General features: G+C 46.0%; 1 protein-coding gene across 4 annotated transcripts in view; it reads right to left on the reverse strand.

Moving 5' to 3' along the window:
- Positions 1 to 23733, reverse strand: part of INSR (insulin receptor) — a 135257-nt gene that overhangs the window by 22437 nt on the left and 89087 nt on the right. For 3 of the 4 annotated variants that reach the window (XM_038567406.1, XM_038567409.1, XM_038567408.1), the window contains 8 exons: positions 21402 to 21616; positions 20330 to 20456; positions 17623 to 17873; positions 16191 to 16358; positions 11483 to 11684; positions 9910 to 9945; positions 4247 to 4518; positions 3157 to 3296 (listed from right to left, as the gene is read on the reverse strand). In XM_038567406.1, the coding sequence (XP_038423334.1) occupies positions 3157 to 3296; positions 4247 to 4518; positions 9910 to 9945; positions 11483 to 11684; positions 16191 to 16358; positions 17623 to 17873; positions 20330 to 20456; positions 21402 to 21616 (1411 nt within the window). The remainder of the gene's footprint in view (positions 1 to 3156; positions 3297 to 4246; positions 4519 to 9909; positions 9946 to 11482; positions 11685 to 16190; positions 16359 to 17622; positions 17874 to 20329; positions 20457 to 21401; positions 21617 to 23733) is intronic. The other variant, XM_038567407.1, reaches the window with a different exon arrangement.

A 23733-nucleotide genomic window follows, 5' to 3' on the forward strand; every position in this document is an offset into this window, starting at 1 on the left:
GCAGCACAAATAAAATCAAGGAGGGTCTGCAGTGGAAACATGCTGCCCACTGCAAAGAATCCACATGCTCTTCCTTGCTGCCCAAAACATCCCAAACTTCTTTTGGAAGCTGACCCTCCCCCTTGCGAAGCTCCTGCCTCCCATCCTCAACCCCACCCTGGTTCTAGGGCTGACCCTAACTTCTGCCTGCAGCAGAAGAGCCCCATGAGTTCAGGGAAGAGCACAACAAAACTCAGGCCCAAATGAGCCATCGGGAAAATGCAAACCAAGACCACGATGAGATACCACTGGCACCCACAAGCATGGCTCTAATAAAAAAGATAGCCAACAAGTGTTGGAATCATAGGAAATATAAAATGGTGCAGCCACTGTGGGGAGAGTGGGCATTTCCTTAAAAGAGTTAGCACGGGATCCAGGGACCCCATCCCTTGACATGCACCTAGGAGAACTGAAACCACACATCCACACAGAAATGCTCTGAGCTCTTACACACAAATGCTCTGAGCAGGATTACTCACAAGAAAGTGAAAATGACCCAAATGCCCATCTATGGATGAGTGAATAACAAAATGTGGTCCACTCATATGATGGAATATTTCTCAGTCATGAAAAGGAATGAAGCCTGGACACACACCACTGCATGGACGGGCCTCAAAAACATGATGATGATTATAGAAGCCGGTAACAGAAGGCCATATATCGTATGATTCATTCAAAGGAAGTGTCCAGAACAAGCAAATCCATAGAGAATTCAATAAAATTTTATAATAAAATCGTAAAAATCTTTTTTAAAAATGCTGAATTATATATAACTCAATAAAACTTTACAATAAAAATTATAAAGTTCTCTAAAGGGCAGCCCGGGTGGCTCAGGGGTTTAGCTCCGCCTTCAGCCCAGAGTGTGATCCTGGAGACCCGGGATGGAGTCCCAACATCAGGCTCCCTGCATGGAGCCTGCTTCTCCCTCTGCCTGTGTCTCTGCCTCTCTCTCTGACTCTCATGAATAAATAAATAGAACCTCAAAAAAAAAAAAAAGGAAGCGATCTCTAAAAAGACGCCATTGAATTATACACAATTCAATAAAATTTTACAACAAAAATTGTAAATATCTTTTTTAAAAAACCACTGAATTGTATACAATTCAATAAAATTTTACAATAAAGATTGTAAAGATCTTTTAAAAGACGCCATTGAATTGTATACAATTCAATAAAACTTTACAATAAAAATTGCAAAAATCTTTTTAAAAAACACCATTGAATTGTGTATTTTATTTTGTTTTATTGTAAAGATTTTATTCGTAAGCAATCTCTACACCCAATGTGGGGCTCGAACTCACAACTCTGAGATCAAGAGTCGCACGCTCTACAGACCGAGCCAGCCGGGCACCCCAAATTGTATATTTTAAATGGGTGTATTTTATGGTATGCAAATGTACCACAGTAAAGCTGTTATTATAAAAAACAAAAACAAAAACAAAAAAAACCTCATGCCCAAGCCTGACTTTATGGCTCCCAAAACTAAAAACTTTAGGGACCCCTGGGTGGCTCAGTGGTTGAGTGTCTGCCTGTGGCTCAGGGCGTGATTCTTGGGTCGCAGGATCGAGTCCCACATCGAGCTTCCTGCATGGGGCCTGCTTCTCCCTCTGCCTGTGTCTCTGCCTCTCCCTCTCTGTGTCTCTCATGAAAAATAAATTTCAAAATCTTAAAAAAAAAAACAAAAAAAAAACCTAAAAACTAAAAACTTTAACTTTCTGGCCATATATAGAAAATGACCTCTGACCTAAGTGACTGCCCTCAGGTGTAGATAGCAGACTCCAGAGCCCAACAGTCCAGTTTAAGTCCTGAGTCCGAGCAAGTCCACTCAGCTCCTCCAATGTCCATGCTCCTGCCCGAAAAAGGAGGCACTAACAGATCCCACCTGGTTGGGTCGTTGTGAGGTTCACATGGACAGTTGCAAAGGACTCAGTGCAATGTCTGGGACAGGGGAAGGGCTCAGTCAAACCCAAGGAGGTGAAGTGACTCATTTGCTCAAAGTCACATGGTAAAGGGGAGAGTTGTCCCGTTAGATTCAAGCCCCCACCAGTGACTCTGAGCAGCCCAAAGCCCTGCTAGGGACGGAAATCTACCCCCACGGTAGTTACAGACGTGGCTTAGAGCGCGAACTGGCCAACTCCAGCCTGCTGCCTGTTTTTGTAAAAAAAAAAAAGTTTCACTGGCACACGACCATACCCATTAGTTTACACATCCTCTATATGGTGGCTTCCGAGCTACAACAGCAGAGTTAAGTATTTGCAACAGAGACCATCTGGCTGCAGAGCCAAACATGTTCACTCTCTGGCCCTTTACAGAAAAACAGTTGCCAACCCTTGGATTAGAACATCAGATAGTCTTGGGTTTGAATCCTGACTTTATTCTCATGGACCCTGGACAAAACTATTTAAATTCTGGCTGCCTCAGTACCAAGGTCACTGGGCTATTCTGAGGATTTATCGCATTTCATCGGTCCTGAGAGGCATATTATTTTCACATTTTGGCATTTCTGAAATTGCAATGCATCTTACAAGCAACACAGACTTACAATTAGAATTGGCAGCATCTTTTTTTTTCTTTTTTAGCAGTCCACAAAAATCATGGGGCTGCTTATCATGCCTTGGACGGGATAAAACACGATAAATGAGATACTACTGTGTGTTCCCTGCCTCCTGTGTGCAAGACACCCAGTAGAACCCTCAGGATAGCCTGGCCACTTTTTTATTCTCAGGTTACATATCTTGCACGTCTCTGCATTCACACACCACCCTGCACGGTGTCTGGTAGCAAACAAAAAATTACTTATCAAGATCTTAAGTGATTTGTCCCCAGACTCAGGTAACTCTGTCTAAAGGGAAATGGGTCTCCTGCCGTGTCAGGAGGGACACACCATCATTCATCTTGTAGGACGAGGCTGAAATGTGAGAAGCAATGTGGGAAACAGGAAATAAATAAGTTTATAGATTGGCACTTCTGAGCCATCGCCCTGGAAAGTTGTAAATCTGAGGCTTTGAGTCCTCATGACAACACATCTGATAGGAGAAGTGCCTGGGCCAGGTTTAAGAAGAGGAAGGAGGTCCCAGTGACAGCTTGGAGGCACAGGCCCGAGCATCAGGAGTCTTACCTCATCGCCATACCGTCGGTAACTCACTTCATAAAGCACGATCAGACCATTGGGTTCCTTTGGCTCCTGCCACATCAAGTGAACGACATTGTTCTCGAAGATTTCGTGGGTCACGGGGCCAACGATGTCGTCTGCCTTGGCTGTGAGGAGCAGTGGTTAGAGGCAGGCACCTAACCCCTGGACCCAATCCCACCTCCACCACCTACCAGCTGGGCAACCACCCTCAAGCTGCTTGCCTAACTGTCCTGTGTTCCACTTTCCTCGTGGGAAATTTCCTACGTGTAAAACTCACTTCTTTACGGGACTACCTACGTCCCTATCTCTCCATCTGTCTTATCTCATATCCCATCGGTTCTATTGCTCAGGAGAACCCTGATTAATGCCATACATCTATGTATTTCTTAATTTCGCTTTATTTTTCTCATGTGTATATCTGCGTGTGTAGATTTGTTAACATTTATATAATGGCTATGCACGACTCGTGCAATCAAATGATCATACAGGCAATATGGACAGACCCTCAGGGCATTCTGCTCAGTGAAATCAGCCAAACAGAGAAAGACAAATACTGTGTGATCTCACTCATATGTGGAATCTAAAAAAAGCAGAACTCACAGATAACAGAGTAGAATGGTGGTTACCAGGGGCTGGGGGGACCTGAGGGGTAATGCAAAGATATTAACCGAAGGGTCCAAACTTCCAGCGTGGACGATGAATCAGTCGTAGGGATCTAACAACGTACAGCGTGGTGACTACAGTTAACAATACTTTACGACACTCTTGGAAGTTGCTAGGAGAGTAGATCTTAAGTGTTCTCACTACAGAAAAAGGAATGTAATCGTGTACTGGGATGGAGGTGGGAGCCAACGCTACAGTGGTAATCACACTGAATACACACGTGTATCAAATCCACACGCCGTACACCTTACGCAATGTTATATGTTAATGGTATCTCAATAAAGCTGGGTACGAATAAAAATAAGAAATGACAAAGACAAATAAGTTAAAGTACACATCCCCGCTGCCTAACGGGTGGAGGGCTTCCCCTGGGTCAGCCTGGGGCTCCTGGGGCCACGATGTGACAACCCACCTTCGGGCATGGTCCTGGCGCTGACATAGGCCGCCACGCTGCACCTCTCCTCGGGGGAGTCTTGGTTGCAAGCCTGCAGCTCGATGCGGTAGCCAGTGAAGTGGCGCAGACCGGAGATGACCAGAGATTCTTTGTTCACCACTTTCTCGAAGGGCTTGTGCTCCTCCGGGCTCGTGGGCGTGCTGGTCGAGGTGTTGGGGAAACCGGGAACTGTGGGTATAGCTGCTGTCACGTTGCCAGCATCACTGAGCGCCCTGCGTTTCCTCGATGGCCTGTCACGACAACAGGACACACACGGTCATGCAATCACCACCCTGAGGACAAAACGCTGCGGGGGAATCAGAAGGCTCAAAATCACAGGCTGGTGCAGTGGGGATGCAGGGAGGCACACAGATTAAATGCAGGTTGCCAGGAATTACAACCCGGAGCAGCTTCCAGGATGCCCTCCAGGCGGGGCGGGGGGCAGGGGGGACTCCAGGACCATCTGCAGAGGACACACACCAATGTTCCCCCTCAACATGCTTGATTTCAGGTTGTCATTTTGCAGATTAATCGGCCACCCAGGGTCAGTGTTAAAGATAAGATGCCCAAAGCATGGAAGAGTCTAACTTTTCATGAACCCTGTCAAATGGCAGGAGCCCAGCAGCCCCAACTACTGGCCAGCATCAGCAGTCTAAACAGGAAAAACGCATCTTCTAATTCTTGTGACCCTACAGGACATCTTCATCATAGTAGTGACTAAATTTCAATTGTTGGGTGAAAAAAAGAGAAAAATCTTATCACTCAGGTCGGTAAGGGTAACTCCAAAAAAACAAACAAAAAACCCAATGCAGTCAACACACATTTCCCCCCGATTAATTAAGAAGAAATTAAGAAATGAACCTAATGGCCTAAAAATGTATAGACACGCATACACAAAAAGCATAGAGAAAATTTCATTTACTCATCATGCCACCGCACACTGTTTCCTGTGGGCAATTTGGTTTTTTTTTCTAGAAATATTATGTGTAGGTATAATGAGGACCAAGCTAGTTTTGTATGCCTTTGTTCGCTTGTGGAAACATTCATCAAAGAGCTTCCTTAAACCATAATGCCCTAAGTACTGAGCATGGAATTTATGTTTTGTCTTTTTTCAGTGTGGAAGTTTTCCTTCCCTGCTACAAATGTTCACCTCAGAAAACTTGGACGAGAAAATATTCAATTGATGCATGAGCCATAAATGACTAAGCATCGTCCTCTTTTATTTCCTGCACACACACACCTCATTTTATTGTACTTTGCCCTATCGTGCTTTGCAGATCCTGCACGTTTACAAATTGAAGGTCGGTGGTGGCCCCACATCGGGCAAGTCTACCAGCACTCTTTTTCCAATAGCATTTCCTCACTTTGGGTCTCGGGGCCACCTTTTGGTGATTCTCACACTGCTTCAAACGTTCTCATTATTATTGTGGTTGTTGCAGTGATCTGTGATCTGTGATTACGACTCAACGAAATCCCAGATGATGGTTTGCGTTTTTTAGCAATGTTTTTTTTAATTAAGGTGTGTATGCTGATTTGTTAGACATAATGCTGTTGCACACCTAATAGAGCACAGTCGAGTCGCAACGGAACATTTATACGCACTGGGAAACCAAAACTCACGTGACCTGCTTTCCTACAATATTCATCTTACCACGGTGGGTCTGGAACTGAGCCCTAAGTACCTCTGTACAAGGATGCCCTTATGCGGGCATTTTGCTATTATAAATTATTATAATATTATAATAATTATAATAAATATTGCTATATTTAATATTTAATAAATATTTATAATAATATTATAAATATTGCTGTGATCATTGATTATCTTAAGACATCCTAAAACTAGACTCTTTTAAGAAGGGAAATCACCAGACTGTGCCAATTTGCCCATAGGGCAAAATTGCTCTCCAGGGCCTTTAGACTGACTGGGGGGTCTTACCAGTAGCCTCTGAAACTGCACCTCAGGGTAACCTCATCAGTGCACTGGGTTAAAGGATTCTTTGGGATTTGTTTGTTTGCAGATTTTCAATACAAGAGATTGACCGAAAAACAAAGCACTGCTGCTTTGTTTGCATTTCTTAGAACCATTCTCTGTGAGCTTGTCTTTCCTTCCTCCGTTCCTCGGTTCCTCATGTTTCTCTAGGGAAGTGCCTGTCTCTCTCCTCTGTTTCTGGGATGTTCTAGCGCTTTCCTCACTGTTCCTACTCCTGCCCTGTTTATTCACTAAGGATATTAACACTATAAACCATGCTGCACAATTTACCCATCTGTCGATCGCCAGTGGGTTTTCTTTAAGTGGTGCGAAAAAGTCTCCCACACATATCTGGACAATCTTAGTGCTCGGCAGACTTTAGAATTTTTTAATTCTCCACTTGGTTACCAAGGTGGTATGGCAATTACGAAAGGGATCTCCTCTGTTTTCTAACTATTGCTAATATATCGATGGGCTTTTTGTTTAATTTTATTGTACCTTCTTTCCCAAACTCTCTTCTAAGAGCTTCAGAGCTGAGTTTTCAAGGATCGTACTAGAAAAAGAGTCAGCTAACTTTTCCTGTCGATGGTAGAAAGTAACTATTTTCGATTTTGTGGGACACGTGCCACACGCACTTTTTGTCAAAACTCTCAATGGCTTTCCAGCTATTGTAGCTTGAAAGCAGTTGTACACAAAATATAAACAAATGGGAGCAGCTGCATTCCAATAAAACTTCATTGACAAGAAATGGGTGGCCAGCCTGTACGCCGTAGCCCATAGCGTGTTTACTACCGTTGCGCTAGGCTGTCTGCGAATATCAATAACGTTATTTCCTCACAATCCATTCTTTGCTATTCTAATTTCTGTTTCTTGTCTTATTGCATTGGCTAGACACCCAGGGAAATGTTAATTAGCAATGATGACACCACAACACTGGGGTTCCTTCTAAATATAACAGGGACAGATTAAGTACAATGTTAGGTTGGCTATTGGTTTCACTCAAGTAATATTTACCTGTAGCAGAAGTATCCTACTCCCATTTTTATAAAAGGCCTCTTTTTTGCTCATCATTTGCCTCATTTTTTGCTCATTAATTGGACAATGGAGATTACTACGTGATTTTCCTTATTGGGTCCCTTAATGAACTATCATATCTCTGGGTCATAAACTGTCCTTGCACTTCTGAGTTAAATGATACCATTAGCACACAGTTTCATTTAGGACGTTTGGATCTAAAGTCTCATGTTAGCTGGTCCTGGGGTTTCTGTTGACATGGCATCTGCATCAGGTTCTACTAAGGAGTGTTATGTTAGCTTCATAAAATGAGCTGGAGGGACACCTCGGTGGCTCAACAGTTGAACATCTGCCTTTGACTCAGGTCGAGATCCCAGGGTCCTGGAATCAAGTCCCACATCAGGCTCCCCGTGGAGAGCCTGCTTCTCCCTCTGCCTATGTCTCTGCCTCTCTCTGTGTGTCTCTCATAAACAAATAAATAAAAATATTTTTAAATAAAACAAAAAACAAAACAAAACAACCTAGAAAGATTTCCATAGATTCCTATGCTCAGAAAAGTTTCTATATTACAGAGTTTGAAATAACTCATCTATAAAATTCTCTGGGTCCAGGGACTATTTGAGACATAATTTTTAGTCATTTACCAAAGGTATTAGAATATTTAATTTTTTCTGCTTTGTCTTGAATCAGATCAAATTAAGACTTCACTTCTCACCAAAAGCTTCAAATTGGATAACACAAAATTGTCCAGAGACAGTTCAACATTAAAATCTTCCTTGGACCCAGTAGTATATCATCTGCTTTACTTCTAGTTATTTGTGGTTTCATCCTTATATTTGCAAGTTCAGCAATCTTGATTTCCCCTCCCCTGCAATACATTTCTATTTTTACCTTTTCAGGTTTTTTTCTTAAGTCACAAAATCATTTAAGGCTACTAATTTGCATCAAAGCCCAGTTTTTGGCGATATTCTACAAATTTAAGCTATGTGAGTGAGATTCTCCTTCCCACTGTTTTCCAAGTGGACTTTAATGAAAGTCCCCACATCTGCCTCTCCCAAAAGGTATAAAAGTGATCGACTTTTAAATCACCAGGAAACACTTGTCCTTTCAAATGTTTCAAGTCAATTTTTAGTTCCTACTGCACTGTAGTCAGAAAATAAATCCTGGTGGGGGCTGTGGGGGGGTATGCATTAAGATTTTTTGCATGGAAAAAAAAAAAGATTTTTTGCATGGTCCCCTCATATGCAAAGAGCAGTGACGTTCCTGGACAAAAACAAAGATGGGTCCATGTTAGTGAGATTCAGAACATTTCCATCCACGCACAGGTGGGGTTCCCAAATGACCATGACACAGTGCCTCATGAAGAACCACTGAGAAATGGGTGTCTGGACCACTAGAAACATGAAAAGGTCTCATCAAAGAAGCCGAATGTACTTGCAGTCATCCCCCCTTATCTGTAGCTTGGGGTTCCCACAGGCTCCACTGCTTACACACCCCACAATCTCATGCCAAACCAGCGGTCCTCAACCAGGGGTGGGTCTGCCCCTCACCCCACCACTGGGGGACATCTGGCATGTCTGGAAACATTTTTGGCTGTCGCTACTTGGGGAACGCATGAGCTACTGGCATTGTGAGACCAGAGACCAGAGATGCTGCTCAACATCCTACCACACCCAGGGCAGGCCCCGCTACTAAGAATACTCTGACCCTAAATGTAGGTCCCTCTGAGATGGAGAAACCCTGATCTGGACCAAAGCCTTAAATTTCTAGGCCTTTCTTTTCTCCAGATTATATTCCAAATGGCCACTAGATGTCAGATCGGGGCCACACAAACATGCCTGAAAACAAAGCAAACCTTCACTGCTGAGAGCATAAAATCCCTCCACATGGCCCCCACTGGCCTTTCCAGTCTCCCGGCTGGTTCCTGGCTGGTTCCTCCCAAAAGCCCGTGATTCACCCCAAGGGCCTCTCTGCCTGTCCTCCCCTCCAGGACAACCCATCCCCCTTTGCTCTTCAAGACACAAGTCAAAGGCAACCCTGCCCGTCCTCCGTGGACTTCAGTGACATGCACACCTGTGCTCACACCTGCAGTCCCACACTTGTCACCCCAAATAAAAAATGTTCTGCTAGCAGATCAGGCTCTCCCACTGCCTGCTGCATGTGGCTTCGACTCTGGGTGTCAGACATAGTTCTGCCCACACCGTAGGTGTTGATAAATAAATGTTCAGCGAACGAATGCATGGAGGGACATGTGGGGCATCTAAGAGGTGCCCAGAAAGAAGCTTTTCTATTCTACGTTTTTTTTTTAAGTAAACTCCACCCCCAACGTGGGGTTCGAACTCATGACCCAGAGACCAAGAGTCACAAGCTCTACTGACTGAGCCAGCCAGGTGCCCCTTGATTCTATGTTTTAGTAAGAATATGTTAGTGAAGATTTGTTCCCAACATTCATGCCCAGATCCCATTTCAGGGTGAAGGCAGTTAATGTTTGGATTCACGAAGCCTCTGGTGTCAGCAGAGCAGCCCATCACATGCATTAAGCCACAGAAGCCCCTGGAGTGTCGAAGGCACACAGCGTGCTTCCTGCCCTGCCTGGCCTGGCTCTGCACTGAGCAGCCACCAGCGGCCACGCAGACGTCCTGCAGGTGAGCCATACCTAGTGTCCTCAGCACCAGGGCTCGAAGAGGATTTTCTGTGAAAACAAAACCAACCACTTTGAGGACACACAGAACTCTTGCAGACCGACGACTTCCTTCTGACACCCTGGAAGCCACATTCCCTCCGAGCAGCCCAAGGGTGCCCTGCCCTTGACTGTGGACCACTTTTCCCAACACCCAACTTACATCGGCTCCGGCAGGTGCAGAGAACCCAGCAAGAAGAATATCAGAGAAAATCCCCCCTCCCCACACTCGCTGCTGGAGACCTGGCCAGCTGGGGTTCCCCCCGGATGTCAAACCTGACTACATTTAAACATCACAACTGACTCAGCCATTTCCTTGAGACCGGCCGTATTTTGCTTTTAATGGGTAAAACAGTAACTGCCTCCATGCCTGGGCTTGACATTTAGTACTCTTGGACTCAGGGTCATCGGGTGGGGGAGAAACACAAGGAAAAGAGGGTTTTTTAGAATTTTACACACCGATGGCTCTGGAAAAACATCTATTTGTATGAGAAGGGGTGGAAGGCATTTGAAGGGACCCATCTTAGCATCCTTTTTTTTTTTATCATCTTTTTTTTATCCCAACGTTAACCAAGTGCGGTTTCGATCCACTTTGGAAACCTCCCATTGCATCTGATATTCCTGGGTGGCCCGCCTGCTGAGGTCTGTAAGGGGAGCGGGATAGGAGGTGGCTCACCAGCTCCCGTAACTGGATCACTCGCCAGCTCAGAAACACTGGCTTTGGACCCATGGAAGGGAGGTGACAAGGAGGTCGGTAGGTTACTATAAAGATTCATGAGCTGTTATGATGCAGACAGAGCTGTTGACATCAGGTGGGTCAAGGCAGGGATGCTGCTCAACAATCCCGCAGCACAGAGGACCACAGCCCCACAGTAGAGGAGGAGCTGGCTCTAAAGGTTGGCAGGGCTCAGGCTTCACTGTGAAGCCTGAGCGACTCACGTGCTCTCACGTTCCTAAGAAATAGGAACTATTATTATCTGCACTTGGCAGATAAGTAAACTGAGGCATCGAGAGAAACGTGCCATTTACCTAAGTATCTCTGCCCTGGGAAAGGCAAAGACGGATGAGTAGCGTGGGGTCACTACAAACCCTCTCAGATCAAATGTACATCAATAAATCCCTTCATTCACTAAAGGAAACTCAACATATTTAAACAGGAGAAGCCTTGGGATGTTGAAGATGCCATAGAAATTTCCAGAACGGTTGAGAAGCCTGCGGAGACGGACAAGCCTGAGACTTGAAAGTAAATCAAGCATGGGGCCAGGTGGGCATCCCTCAGGTTGTGCCTCAAAATCTAATGGAGCTCGTCTAAGAACGCAGATGGAGGCCTGAGGCTGGGACACAGAGGTTGGGCCACGTGGGGAAACAAATATTAGGTGTTTTTTGTTTTTTTTTTTTAACCTTTCCCCATTTAGGGTGCTTATGTACTCTTCCTGGCAAGGTTGCTACTGAATCTCCTCCTTTACCCACCTGCCCACCCTCTGGGTCCCCACTTCATCCTCTTCCCCGGGTAATGACCCCCAACACCGAGCCTAGGAACCGTTCTGACCTGGGGACAAACACCACGTTGTGCAGGTAATCCTCAAACGTCTTCCTAAAAGAGGACTCCTCTAGCTCCTTGAGGATCTGAGAGTCCGTTTTGGGGCAGGAGCAGCATTCGCCGGCAGACTCCTCGTATTCACTCTGGTTGTGCTTCTGGGAGCCCTCGGCCTCGAACGGCGGAGACCAGGTCCGGGAGGGCAGCTTCAACCCTAGAGAGAGGCAGGACAGGTGGCCTTGGCTCTTCCCCCTGACCCCGCAGGGGTCACACACACACGGCAGAGGGGGCCTTCTCAGAGGGCCCGGGCATGTGGGACACCTGTGCAGCTCAGCGTGTTCCAGAAACTGTAAGACACCGTGAGCCCATTGGGCTGGGAGACCTAAGGTGCCCAGGTATGTCCCTGCCCCATGGAGCTTACAACCCAAGGGATGAGAGGGGCGGTGGGTGGGAGGGGGGAGCTGCCGGTTGCTGACACACAATAAACACAAATGCCTATGCCATGGGTCAGCCAGCAGGGTAAAAGCACAGAGGATGTCTGGGGGTGATGCTTTTCCCGGGGTGGTCTCAGAGAAAGTGACCGCTGAACAGTCCCAAATTAAGTAAAGGAATGAGCTACCCACATATCTTGGTGTAAAGGGGTTCAGATGCAACAAAAAGCAAGAGCCAAGGCCCCATGGTAGGAATTTCCTTGGCCTGCAGAGAGACACCAAGAACCCAAAGCAGCTCGAAGGACAGCATGGTGGGAGGTGGGATTAGAAAAAGATGGGGGGCTAGAGGGTGAGTGACAGTTGCATGAATGAATCAACCAGCCAGTCAACCACATAAAGTGACGGGAGGCCATATAAAGGATCTGACCAACAGACCCAGTGGTTACAAACCAATGAATCTACAGTTCATTCAGGAATCCCGAAGTCAGAGTAGAGCAGTGGTTCGTCCCCAGGGTCAGGGGAGGGGTGACTCTGCACTGTCCCCCAGCCCAGGACACTGGGCAAGGTCTGGAGACATTCTGGCTGTGATGAATAGTAGGGGGGGAGGAGACTCTGGCAGCTGAGGGGTGAGGCCAGGGGTGCTGCTCACCATCCGACAGGGCACAGGACAGCCCGCCCCACCCCAGAGAGAGACCTGGCCCCAAATGTCAACAGTGCTGAGATCAAGAAACTCTGGACTAATGACATGAGGGGAGACAGAGGAGGGAAGATAGTTTTCAAAGAAGCACAGAAAAGGGAATTGAAAAAAGAAAAGAAAAAAAAAAACAGAGAAAGAGAGAGAGAGAACCCCAACTTCTAGAGGGCAGTGTCCTAAAAACACAAAGTTGCGAGCAGCCCGGGTGGCTCAACAGTTTAGCGCCGCCTTCAGCCCAGGGCATGATCCTGGAGACCCGGGATCGAAGCCCACGTCAGGCTCCCTGCATGGAGCCTGCTTCTCCCTCTGCCTGTGTCTCTGCCTCTCTCTCTCTCTCCCTGTGTCTCTCATGAGTAAATAAATTAAAAAATAAAATAAATTTTTAAAAACCCACAAAGTTGCTTTTTGGAGTACCGCAGCGGGCCGCACCTTGACCCCCGAGGCCAATCCCAGGGGCACCTGCCGTCCACCGGGTGGAACACAGCCACACTTCTGGGATGACCATGAGGATGGATGCTCCTCTCTGCAGGCAAAAGCCACCAAGGGCCCTGGGGTGCACCTCTCCTGCCGCCAGCCCTCGTGCCCACAGCCTCCTGGGGGCTGCTGAGCACTTCTTTCCTCTCCCCTACCATGGTCCGGGAGACAATGGGCTCTAAGGGCCTTCCCGTGACTGGCTGAGTATCCACTCGGAAGCCCAAGTATTTATACAGCTGTCAAAGCCTACCAGGGACTCTTAAAAAATATTTCTGATATTTATTAATAGACACAGGCTAACCTGGCTGGGTTAACCATTACGGACCGGTAATGGCATTAGGGGTGGGAGAAAAAGGTTGGGTTTCCTTAGTGAGGGAGGATCCTGAGAATTTTCTGGAGAGGAAAGGACTTTTGGATCAGGCCAGACACAGCTCCTCGATCCTGTTACTCCTTCTGGCCCCCACCGCAGGGCACTTAGAGTCCTGTGGGTTTTTTTCTGTGACTATGTAGTAAAAGTATAGGTAATGAGTCGCCTCGGACAGTCCCGTCCACAGAGACGGAGGAGATGGTGGGAACTGGTGGGGGGTGAAGGTCAGAGTTTCATGGGGACAGAGGTTCAGGTCGGGGGAGATGAGAAAGTTCTGGAGACAGTGGTGGGGGCAGATGCACAGCAATGCGAATGTGCTTCTTGTCACTGAGCCGCACACTTAAAAATGGTTAAGGGACCCCTGGGTGTCTCAGCGGTTGAGCATCTGCCTTGGCTCAGGGCGTGATCCCCGGGGTCCTGGGATCGAGTCCCGCATCGGCCTCCCCGCAGGGAGCCTGCTTCTCCCTCTGCCTGTGTCTCTGCCTCTTTCTGTGCGTCTCTCGTGAATAATAAATCTTTTTTAAAAAATGGTTAAGATAGTCAATTTTATGTTATATACATTTTACCACAATTTTTAAAAATGCAGTTGATAATGCCGTGCTATAGAACCGAAATATGCTAGGGGCATAGAACTTAAACGTTCTCTCTCTCTCTCTCTCTCTCTCTCTCTCACACACACACACACACACACAAAGCCAAAAATATGAGATGATGGAGAATTAAGTAACTACCTGGGAGAAACGCCTTTAGAGCATACAGGCAAACCAAAATCATCCCGATGGGCACGTTCAGTATCTTACAATTTTACCTTTCAATATCTTATCATTCAACCACACACCAATAAAGCTGGGAGAGAAAAACCCCACTGGTGATACGAATAGGAAACCATCACAAGTCCTAGTTAGTAAGCTTATTTATTTTGTGCATTTTTTTTCAAAATTGTGGTAAAATGCACATGACATAAAATTCACCATCTCCATCATGTCTAAATGCACAGCTCAGCGGCATGAAGCACAGTCACACCATCTACACCCACTCCCACCATCCATCTCCAGAACTTTCCATTCCCCCACACGGAGACCCTGTCCCCCTGAAACACTGACTCCCCACTCCCACCCCACCCCCGGCCCCCCACCATCTGCCTCCTGCCTCTGTGGACAGGACTCCCCCGGAGACCTCCTGTGGGTGGAATCCTACAATATCTGTCCTTAGTTTATTTTTAACTACATAAACTTTGTGGTCATTACAAATTACGTTTAAATAGCCACATTGTAATGATAGATTCAGACTTCCAGAATAAAAGCTGTTATTCTTTAAAAACAAAAAACAAAACAAAAAAAACGAAAGCACTGCGGGCCGCTCCTGGTGGTGGTTCAAGCTGGTGGTTTCGGTTACTCGAATGCAGGGCCAACAGCTCACAGCTAAGCCGAGGCCTGTGCTTGCTCTTGAGTTATATAAAGCATCTGAGGAGATAAATCACGTTTGCAAGCCTCAGCTCAGGCGGGAGATGAGGTCACAGGCATACATATAGCACATGATCTTTGAGTTGGGATGGCTCCCAGAGATCATCTGGCCTCCTGCCCCTTCTCCCGAAAAGGAGGCAGCCAGTGACCAGCTCGGTGACTTGCCCAAAGCCCTACAGCAGGTCAGAGGTCCAGCCAAGAGTAGCCCGCAGGCTCGGGCCTCATCCAGGCCTCGCCAGCAGACACTGAGCCTTTGCCTCCAAGGTCAAGAGCTGAGGAAATGATGAACTCAAAACCAGCCACAGAAAAATAAATACAGACAAACGTAAAAAACAAACAACAAACAACAAAAACCCAAAGGGGGAAAAAATGACATCTGTTTCTCCGGTTGGATGGGATGTTTTTTTAATTCAGTTTTAAATTTTTAAACTAATGTATACAAACCAGGTTGAGGCTCAAATAATTTTCTGTTTTCCTGCAAAGGGATGAAGCCTATTAAGTAAACAAGATTAAAGACTGTGTGGGTGGTAAATCATCACTAGTATGAATTCTTCACGGAGAGCGTAGAAGAAAACACATGATCACTCCTCGCTACCTCAATCCTTAAAACTTTAGTGTCTAAATGTAGAGGCTAATTGGATTTAAATAAAATAAAAATAAATAATTAAAAAAAAAGAAATGTAAAAAAAAAGAAAAAAATGTAGGGCCTGAAACTCTTCCCTGCCTTCGTCAATAACCTCTCAACTCCCAGCTTAGCCCCAAAATCCAGGGGATTTACAGAGCTGCATCCCCAAAGCAGGGAAGGAGGAGGAGGAGAACGTTTCAGAAGGAAATGGTGCCAAGACATGGGAACTATCTGGTTTTGACATGAGTCTTCAGAGTGTCATTAGGTGATGATGTTTATTTTTTTTTTTTAAGATTTTATTTATTTGAGACAGAGTGTGGGAAAGAGAGAGCACGGCAGGGGGAAGGAGCAGAGAGCAGAGGGAGAGGAAGAAGCAGACTCCCTGCTGAGCAAGGAGCCCAACACAGGGCTCGATCTCAGGACCCTGAGACCGTGACTTGAGCCAAAAGGCAGACACTTAACCGAAAGAGCCACCCAGGCGCCCCCCTGGGGATGTTTAGAAATGTGTCCGTGTGTTTTTGCACAAGAGCCAATGGAGTGTGTGTGCACATGCCCCCGCACCTCACCCCCCACCCCTGCTTCCACTGGGAAACAGGATGTGCAGAGATGCTTCCCTGGGAGCAGGACAAAGTGGCTCATCTGCTCCCCACACCTGCCGGCACTCACCTTTGAGGCAATAATCCAACTCATAGAGCTCACTGTCTTCGGCCTGCCTCTCCCAGAAAACCAGGTAGTGCGTGATATTGCCATTGGGGTCAGAGGGAGGCTTCCACTTCAGAATAATCTGGGACGAGGAATTCGAAACCGAGATTGGATCCAGGGGGACGGAAGGATCTGCAAAGGAGAGAGGAGACAGGTCCACCATGAGCGGGGGGGACTGGCTGTCAGGCGGGCCTAGGAAGGAACACAGCAGGTAACGAAATCATGAGGGTGTTCACTGCAGTGTTATTTAACATCAGAGAAAACTGAAGATGCGTGGAAAGCTCCTGGGGCAGGTGCAAGCGTTACCAAATCACAGTCCATTTGTACCACAGATCATCACACAGCCACTCGTTCGTTCTTTTAGGCAACACACATTTACGCACAGAAGGCCCCAACTGTGTGCCAAGCTATCTCTGTGCGGAGCACCGGAAAGACGCTGGGGCAAGGGAGGATAGTGGGGAGAGACAAATAAACTCACATTTTCTGGCTAATGTTTGCTCCAAATTGAACCCAGTTGCAGGGCAAATGCCAGTCATCCGTTTCGCGGATATGGCATCTCATTCTGACATCCCCCAAGACGTACCACCTTTGAGCTCCACAAAACCTGCCCCTCGAGAATGCAGGTGGCTGAGGGAGTCAGTGAGGTGCGGGGGTGGGGGGCCTCAAGGCAAAGAGCATCATGTGTACAAAGATCCGGAAGCTGGAACTTTCCAGAAACTGTGGAGTCCTTTGGTATTGCTGGAGGATACGAGATGGGTGGGAGGGAGCCCGACTCATAAAGTCTGGACTGTATCCCATGGGACAGGGCTCCTCACCCTCAGTACTACAGACATCTGGGGCTAGATAATTCTTGGGTATGGGTCTGTGCCCTGTGCATCGCTGGATGCTGAGCAGCATCTGGTGGAGTTACCACCCCACCTCCACTGTCATGATACCCAAAACTGTCTCCAAACCTCACCAGACGTCTGTGGGGGTGCAGAATCACCCCTGGATTGAGAACCTCCACCACAGGAGAACGACTTAGGCTTTATAAAAATACAAATACAACTAAATCGCTATGAAATATTCCAGCCCCCTCCCCCGAAAAAAATGGAGGGGGGTAGGGCACAGAAATGAAATAAAAATAGCACAACACTGTAATTGTTGAAGCCGGGAGACAGTCCATGGTGTTCATTTTTTTTCCGACTTTTGTGAATTATTTGGAAATTTTCCAGAATGGGAAGGAATATTTATAGACTCCTCAGGTGGCTTGTTGCTACTGCCTTGTCTTTTGAAATTACAAAAGAACAGCCGATGCTTTCAGAAGCCAATAACCACATAAAAGAGCACTTCCTACAAATGTTACTGTGTCGACCCGTTCAAGGCAAGATGTCCAGGCCACGGAAGAAACACTTACTAGTGGCATCTGTCTGCACATAGATGATGTCACTCTTGGCTCCATACGTGCGGCGTTCATCAGAAAAGGTGACCAAGGTCTTGACAAAGATGGCATATTGGGTCCAGGGCTTGAGACCCCGCATCAGCCACCCCGGGTGGTTCTGCGATTTGGGGTCGTTGGACCGCAGAGGTGGGTCAATGTCCACCACCGTCCAGCTGTTGGAGCCACACGCGTCCTGCCCATCAAACTCGGTCACATTCTGATAAGGGCTTTCAAGACAAAGCAGGAGAAGGCAGGTATCATTCCATGACTATGGCTCTGAGGACAGATATGCAGCAGGGGAGGTGACATCCTATAGGGTTGTCTCCTGTTCACCAAAAATCTGATGCCACCAGGAAAAATGACACAGGTCCCGAAGAGAGGGGACTCTTCCCCTTATCATTCAACTTTCCGACTATTGTCAGTAGTGATGATGACACCAACTACCTCGCTACTTATTGGTAAGACTGCATGAGAGGGGCGCCTAGGGGGCTCAGCCGTTAAGCATCTGTCTCTTGATTTCAGCTGAGGCAGTGATCTCAGGGTTGTAAGATCGAGCCCCACGTCGGGCTCTACGCTCAGCACAGAGTCTGCATGAGATTCTCTCTCCCTCTCCCTCTGCCCCCTCCCTCTCCCTGTGTGCATGCTCACTCGTTCTCTCTCTCAAATAAATAAATAAATAAATAAATAAATAAATAAATAAATAAATAAACAAACAAACAAACAATATCTTTTAAAAAGAAAAGACTGCATGAGAGATCGTGTGCTACTTCTCAGCACACAATCAGACACATGATAAATCTTCAGAGATGGAACAATTATTACTAGGAATATAATCACAACTTCCACCACCTCCCTTTAGAATTTCAGGAAAGTCAAGGATGCCTGGCTGGCTTGGTGGGTGGAGCGTGTTTGACTCCTGACCTCGGGGTTGTAAGTTCGAGCCCCATGTTGGGTATAGAGATTACATAAAAATAAAATCTTTTTTTTAATAAAATCTTTAAAAAAAGAATTTCAGCACAGTCGTATATAGTAGACCCTTGAACAACATGGGCTGGACTGGGTGGACCCATCCACACATGGATTTTTTAAAGTACAGGGCCATAAATGCATTTTCCCTCCCTTACGGTTTTCTTAAGAACATTTTCCTTTTACTACTACTAGCTGACTTTATTGTAAGAATAAGTCTATAATACATATAATATACAAAATACATATCAATCAACGGTTTATGTGATCGGTGAGGCTTCCAGCCAATGGCAGGTTATTAGTAGCTAAGTTTTAGGGGAATCAAAAGTTATATGTGGATTTTTGACTTGGGCGGTGGTCAGTGCCCCTAACTTCTGCATTGTTCAAGGCTCAATTGTACTCAAAATGAACAAGTTTTGCTTTTTGTATTTTTGTGGGTTTTTTTTTTAAGATTTTATTTATTTATTCACGAGTGACGCAGAGAGAGAGGCAGAGACATAGGCAGAGAGAGAAGCAGGCTCCCTGTGGGGAGCCCGATGCAAGATTCGATCCCAGGACCCCAGGATCATGCCCTGAGCCGAAGGCAGATGCTCAACCACTGAGCCACCAAGGTGCCCCAAAATGACCAAGTTTAATGGAGACAGTTTTAGTTTGAGAAGATGAGAAAGTTCTAGAGATGGATGCTGGTGATGTTTGCACAACACGGCAAATGTACTTCATGCAACTGAGCAGGACACATAAGCATGGTTCAAATGGTCAATTTTACATTAGATATGTTTTGCCACAATTAAAGGTTGGATTTGCTTCGACATGAATGGAACTGGAGGGTATTATGCTGAGTGAAATAAGTCAATCAGAGAAGGACAAACATTATATGGATTCATTCATTTGGGGAATATAAAAAATAGTGAACGGGAATAAAGGGGAAAGGAGAGAAAATGAGTGAAAATATCAGTGAGGGTGACAAAACATGAGAGACTCCTAACTCTGGGAAACGAACAAGGGATGGTGGAAGGGGAGGTGGGCAGGGGGTTGGGGTGACTGGGTGACGGGCACTGGGGGGGGCACTTGGCGGGATGAGCACTGGGTGTTATGCTCTATGTTGGCAAATTGAACTCCAATAAAAAAATAATAATAAAATAAAAATAATAAAAATGAAAATAAATTCTTTAAAGGTTGGAAAAAATAGAAAATGGATACAAAAATAAATTTTTATTTTTTATTATTTAAAAAAAATTTTTTAATTTATTTATGATAGTCACAGAGAGAGAGAGAGAGAGAGAGAGGCGGACACACAGGCAGAGGGAGAAGCAGGCTCCATGCAACGGGAGCCCGATGCGGGATTCGATCCCGGGTCTCCAGGATCGCGCCCTGGGCCAAAGGCAGGCGCCAAACCGCTGCGCCACCCAGGGATCCCCAAAAATAAATTTTTAAAGACCCACTCAGCGAACTGAGCAAATTTTGTTACGGACGTCTTGTTGAGGTGTACGTATATGAGGCAAAATGGAATATTGCCGTAGGAACTTGGCCAAAAGAAACCTGTTTCAATTTCTGGTTTTGACAAATGAGGATGTTACTAACTTCACATGCCATCAGCTTGTGAGATGATAAAAGGGATCCTGTAATCGCTATTCCACAAGGAAGAGAGAGAGAGAGGCACCTCAGAGGGGAACCTCTGAACACACACAACCCACACACGTCTATACCCTTTACTTACGCCTCTTTGTAGAAGAGCATGAACCCCAGGAGGTCTCGGAAGTCAGGGGGCCAGTAGGGCTCCCATTTCAGCAAGATCTTGTCATAAGACGTCCGAATGTAAGAAAATTTAAGTAGTTCGTTTTCACCTAGAAAAGTTTAAAAACATTAATGACATCAGCATTAAAAACTTGTTTCAGGCCCCAACAGGTGACCCAACATTTCCAAGAGCATCTGGGAGAAGGGAGGTGTCAGTCTGCTGCTCCCCGGATGGGTCTCACCCCCACAAGCCTCCTCCTGGTGTTCGGAGGCAAGAACTGGTCACACAAGTTGGTCCCCACGCAGCCAGATGCTCAACACAGGAACAGTGGTCAGCACCGAACTGAGAAGGACAACTGGCCGATAATTATTGGGAAAAGTGATTTTTCAAGAGTGACGACTGTCCTGGCACAATTTTCTCACACACGTGGACTTTCAAGCCTTCCTTGTCAGAATATATGACTCCAGTGCAAACTGAATATGGGCCAAGTGAGTTTAGAGAGCACGCAGGCCTTGGAGAGACGATGCCTTAGAAAGAGTGGGATGCAAGCCCCCCCCAAGCTACACCCCAACCTTGCTCTCTCTCCCTCTCCTGAATTCCCACAAATCTGCGGCAAAGACCCAGCTCTTGGAAGCCTTGGCACCTTTCTGCTCTGATATTTCCTCGAGAGAGAACCTGTCAGAGGAGTGAAGTCAGCTGGTAGCCTCCAGCTATGCAGCAGCTGCAGGACCTGCTGGAGCACTAGAGCCAAGGTCACCTATAAGGAGAAATCCATTCATTCATGCATGCATGCATTCATTCATTCATTCATTCAATGCAGATGTGACATCTTCCAAAATCAGGCACTGTCTCTCTGAAATCACAGAGATATGATAGACCTGTCCTTGGCATTGCAGAAATAGAACTCTGAGCTGCTTTAGCTTGGGGGGGCAATGACACCTGCCACCAACTCCACCCCACCCCACCCCCGCTGAGGGCCAATGCAGTGCTCAAGGAGAAAGACAGCCGCCTTATCTGGTCCTCGGGCTGGAAGGACCAGGACATCACCACTTACAAGACGCCTGGTCCCCGTTGGTCTTCAGGGCAATGTCGTTCCTCTCCTGGCGCCCCTTGGTTCCTGAGACTTCCTCCATCTTGTGGATCTCAGACAAGCAGAGTTTGGGATTATAGTGGAAGAAGAGTTTCCCCTGAGTGATGGTGAGGTTGTGTTTGCTCCAGTCCCATAGCTGCCTTAGGTTCTGGTTGTCCAAGGCATAGAAAGAGTAGTTCCTACGGGAACACACACAAACCTTGTCATTCCCTGGCTTGTCACAGGCAGAGAAAAAATGTAAGAATCCTCCTCTTTCACTTTCCTAGTTTGAGTCCACGTCAAAATAACATCTCAGATGGAACAGTTTCAGTAAAATGCATTATTAAAATTCACTTCCCTGATTCGTTTTGAAGACTTTAAAATGTGGCCACTGGATCGTTTAAAGTCACACGTGTGACTTGTGTCACATTTCTTTCTTTTTTTTTTTAATCTTATGGGGAGGTACTTTGAGACTCTGTAAATATCCTGTTACTCATCAAATTTTCACCATTTAGCATCTATTCATGTCTGAATTGATTAGTACTCACTGATTTTTTTTTTTTTTAAGCAGGCTCTGTGCTCAGTATGGAGTCCAATGCAGGGCTTGAACTCACAACCCTGAGATCAAGACCTGAGCTGAGATCAAGAGTCAGACTCTCAACAGACTGAGCCACCCAGGCACCCCTGACTTGTACCATATCTCTAGTGGATGGTACTGGTCTAGTTCTAGGACACCTATGTAGGGGGTCATAAGCACAATCCAAATGAAAGGTCTAGACCTCAGCAAACAAGGCCATTTTATGGCAGAAAAATCAGCATGAGCTGGTGAACGATTCAAGAAGGTGGTCTAAACAGTTCAGTGCAGTGGCTTCTCAAATGCCACTCATAGTCCCCTCTTCTCTGACTTCCTCTACTATACAGATCGGAAAAGGTAAATATTCATGCATCCACCCTTCCTTGCAACTGGGAGCAGCCACTTGACCCTGTTCTCACCAAGGAGACATGAGAAATCAGTGTTGGGGTTGAGAGTGTGGAAGGGTCCAGGCAGGGTTTTATTTCTTAAGGAGACATTCTCAATTGGCATGGGCCTTTGTCCTTCCCCTTTTCCCATTGGTTCCACAATTGTGAGGCTGGAGGCGAAGCAGCCATCTTGCAACCATGAGGAGCACAAAAATGGACAGAACCTAGATCCTAAGTTGGGGTATCTGGGGAGCTCAGTCAGTTAAGCATCTGCCATCAGCTCAGGTCATGATCCCAGGGTCCTAGGATCAAGACCCACATCAGTCTCCCTGCTCAGTTGGGGAGTCTGCTTCTCCTCCTCCCTCTGATGCTCCCCCTGCTTGTGCTCTCTCTCTCTCTCAAATAATTAAATATTTTTTAAACACCCTAAGTTATATCATTGTAAGTTTAGTTAATAATACTGTACCGCATATTTAAAAGCTAAGAGAATAGATCTTAAAAAAGTTCCCAACACAAGAAAAAAATCTTGTAACTATATGGGATGATGGTTCTTAACTAGACTTATCCTGGTGATCATTTTGCAATGTATGCAAATATCAATATATGCAAATATAGAATCATTATGTTATCACCTGAAACATAATATTACATGCCAACTATACCTCAGTAAAAAACAAAACAAAACAAAAAAAACTAAAGTTTTCTCGCCCCACCCCCAGTTTTATTGAAATATAACTGATTAATAAGACTGTATTAGTTTCAGGCATACAACATTACAATTGATACCTGTAGATATTACAAAACAATTAAAAAAAACCACCCTAAGTTCAGTTCACATCCATCACTTCACATCATTTAAAAAAAAAAAAAAGTTTCTGGGGCACCTGGGTGGCTCAGTGGATGAGCGTCTGCTTTCAGCTCAGGGTGTGATCCCAGGGTCCTGAGATCGAGTCCCACATTAGGCTCCTCACAGGGAGCCTGCTTCTCCCTCTGCCTGTGCCTCTGCCTCTCTCTGTGTGTCTCTGATGAATAAATTAATAAAGTCTTTAAAAAATAAATTGTTTCTTGTGATGAGAACTTTTAAGATTTACAGTCTCAGCAACTTTCAAATGTAAAATACAGGTTGGCTAATTACAGTCACCGGGTGATACATCACCTCCCCAGGATGTATTTATTTTATAACTAGAAATTCGTGCCTGTTGACCCCTGGCACCTGTTCCCCTCCACCCAGTCCCCCCACCGACCCACGGTCCCCCAACCTCTGGTAACCGCCAATCTATTCTCTTATCTATAAGCCTGGTTTTTTGGTTTTGTTTTTAGATGCCTCACATAAGTGAGATCCTACAGTATTTGTGTT

The sequence above is a fragment of the Canis lupus genome, chromosome 20 (genome assembly GCF_011100685.1).
Source record: "Canis lupus familiaris isolate Mischka breed German Shepherd chromosome 20, alternate assembly UU_Cfam_GSD_1.0, whole genome shotgun sequence".
Taxonomy (NCBI): domain Eukaryota; kingdom Metazoa; phylum Chordata; class Mammalia; order Carnivora; family Canidae; genus Canis; species Canis lupus.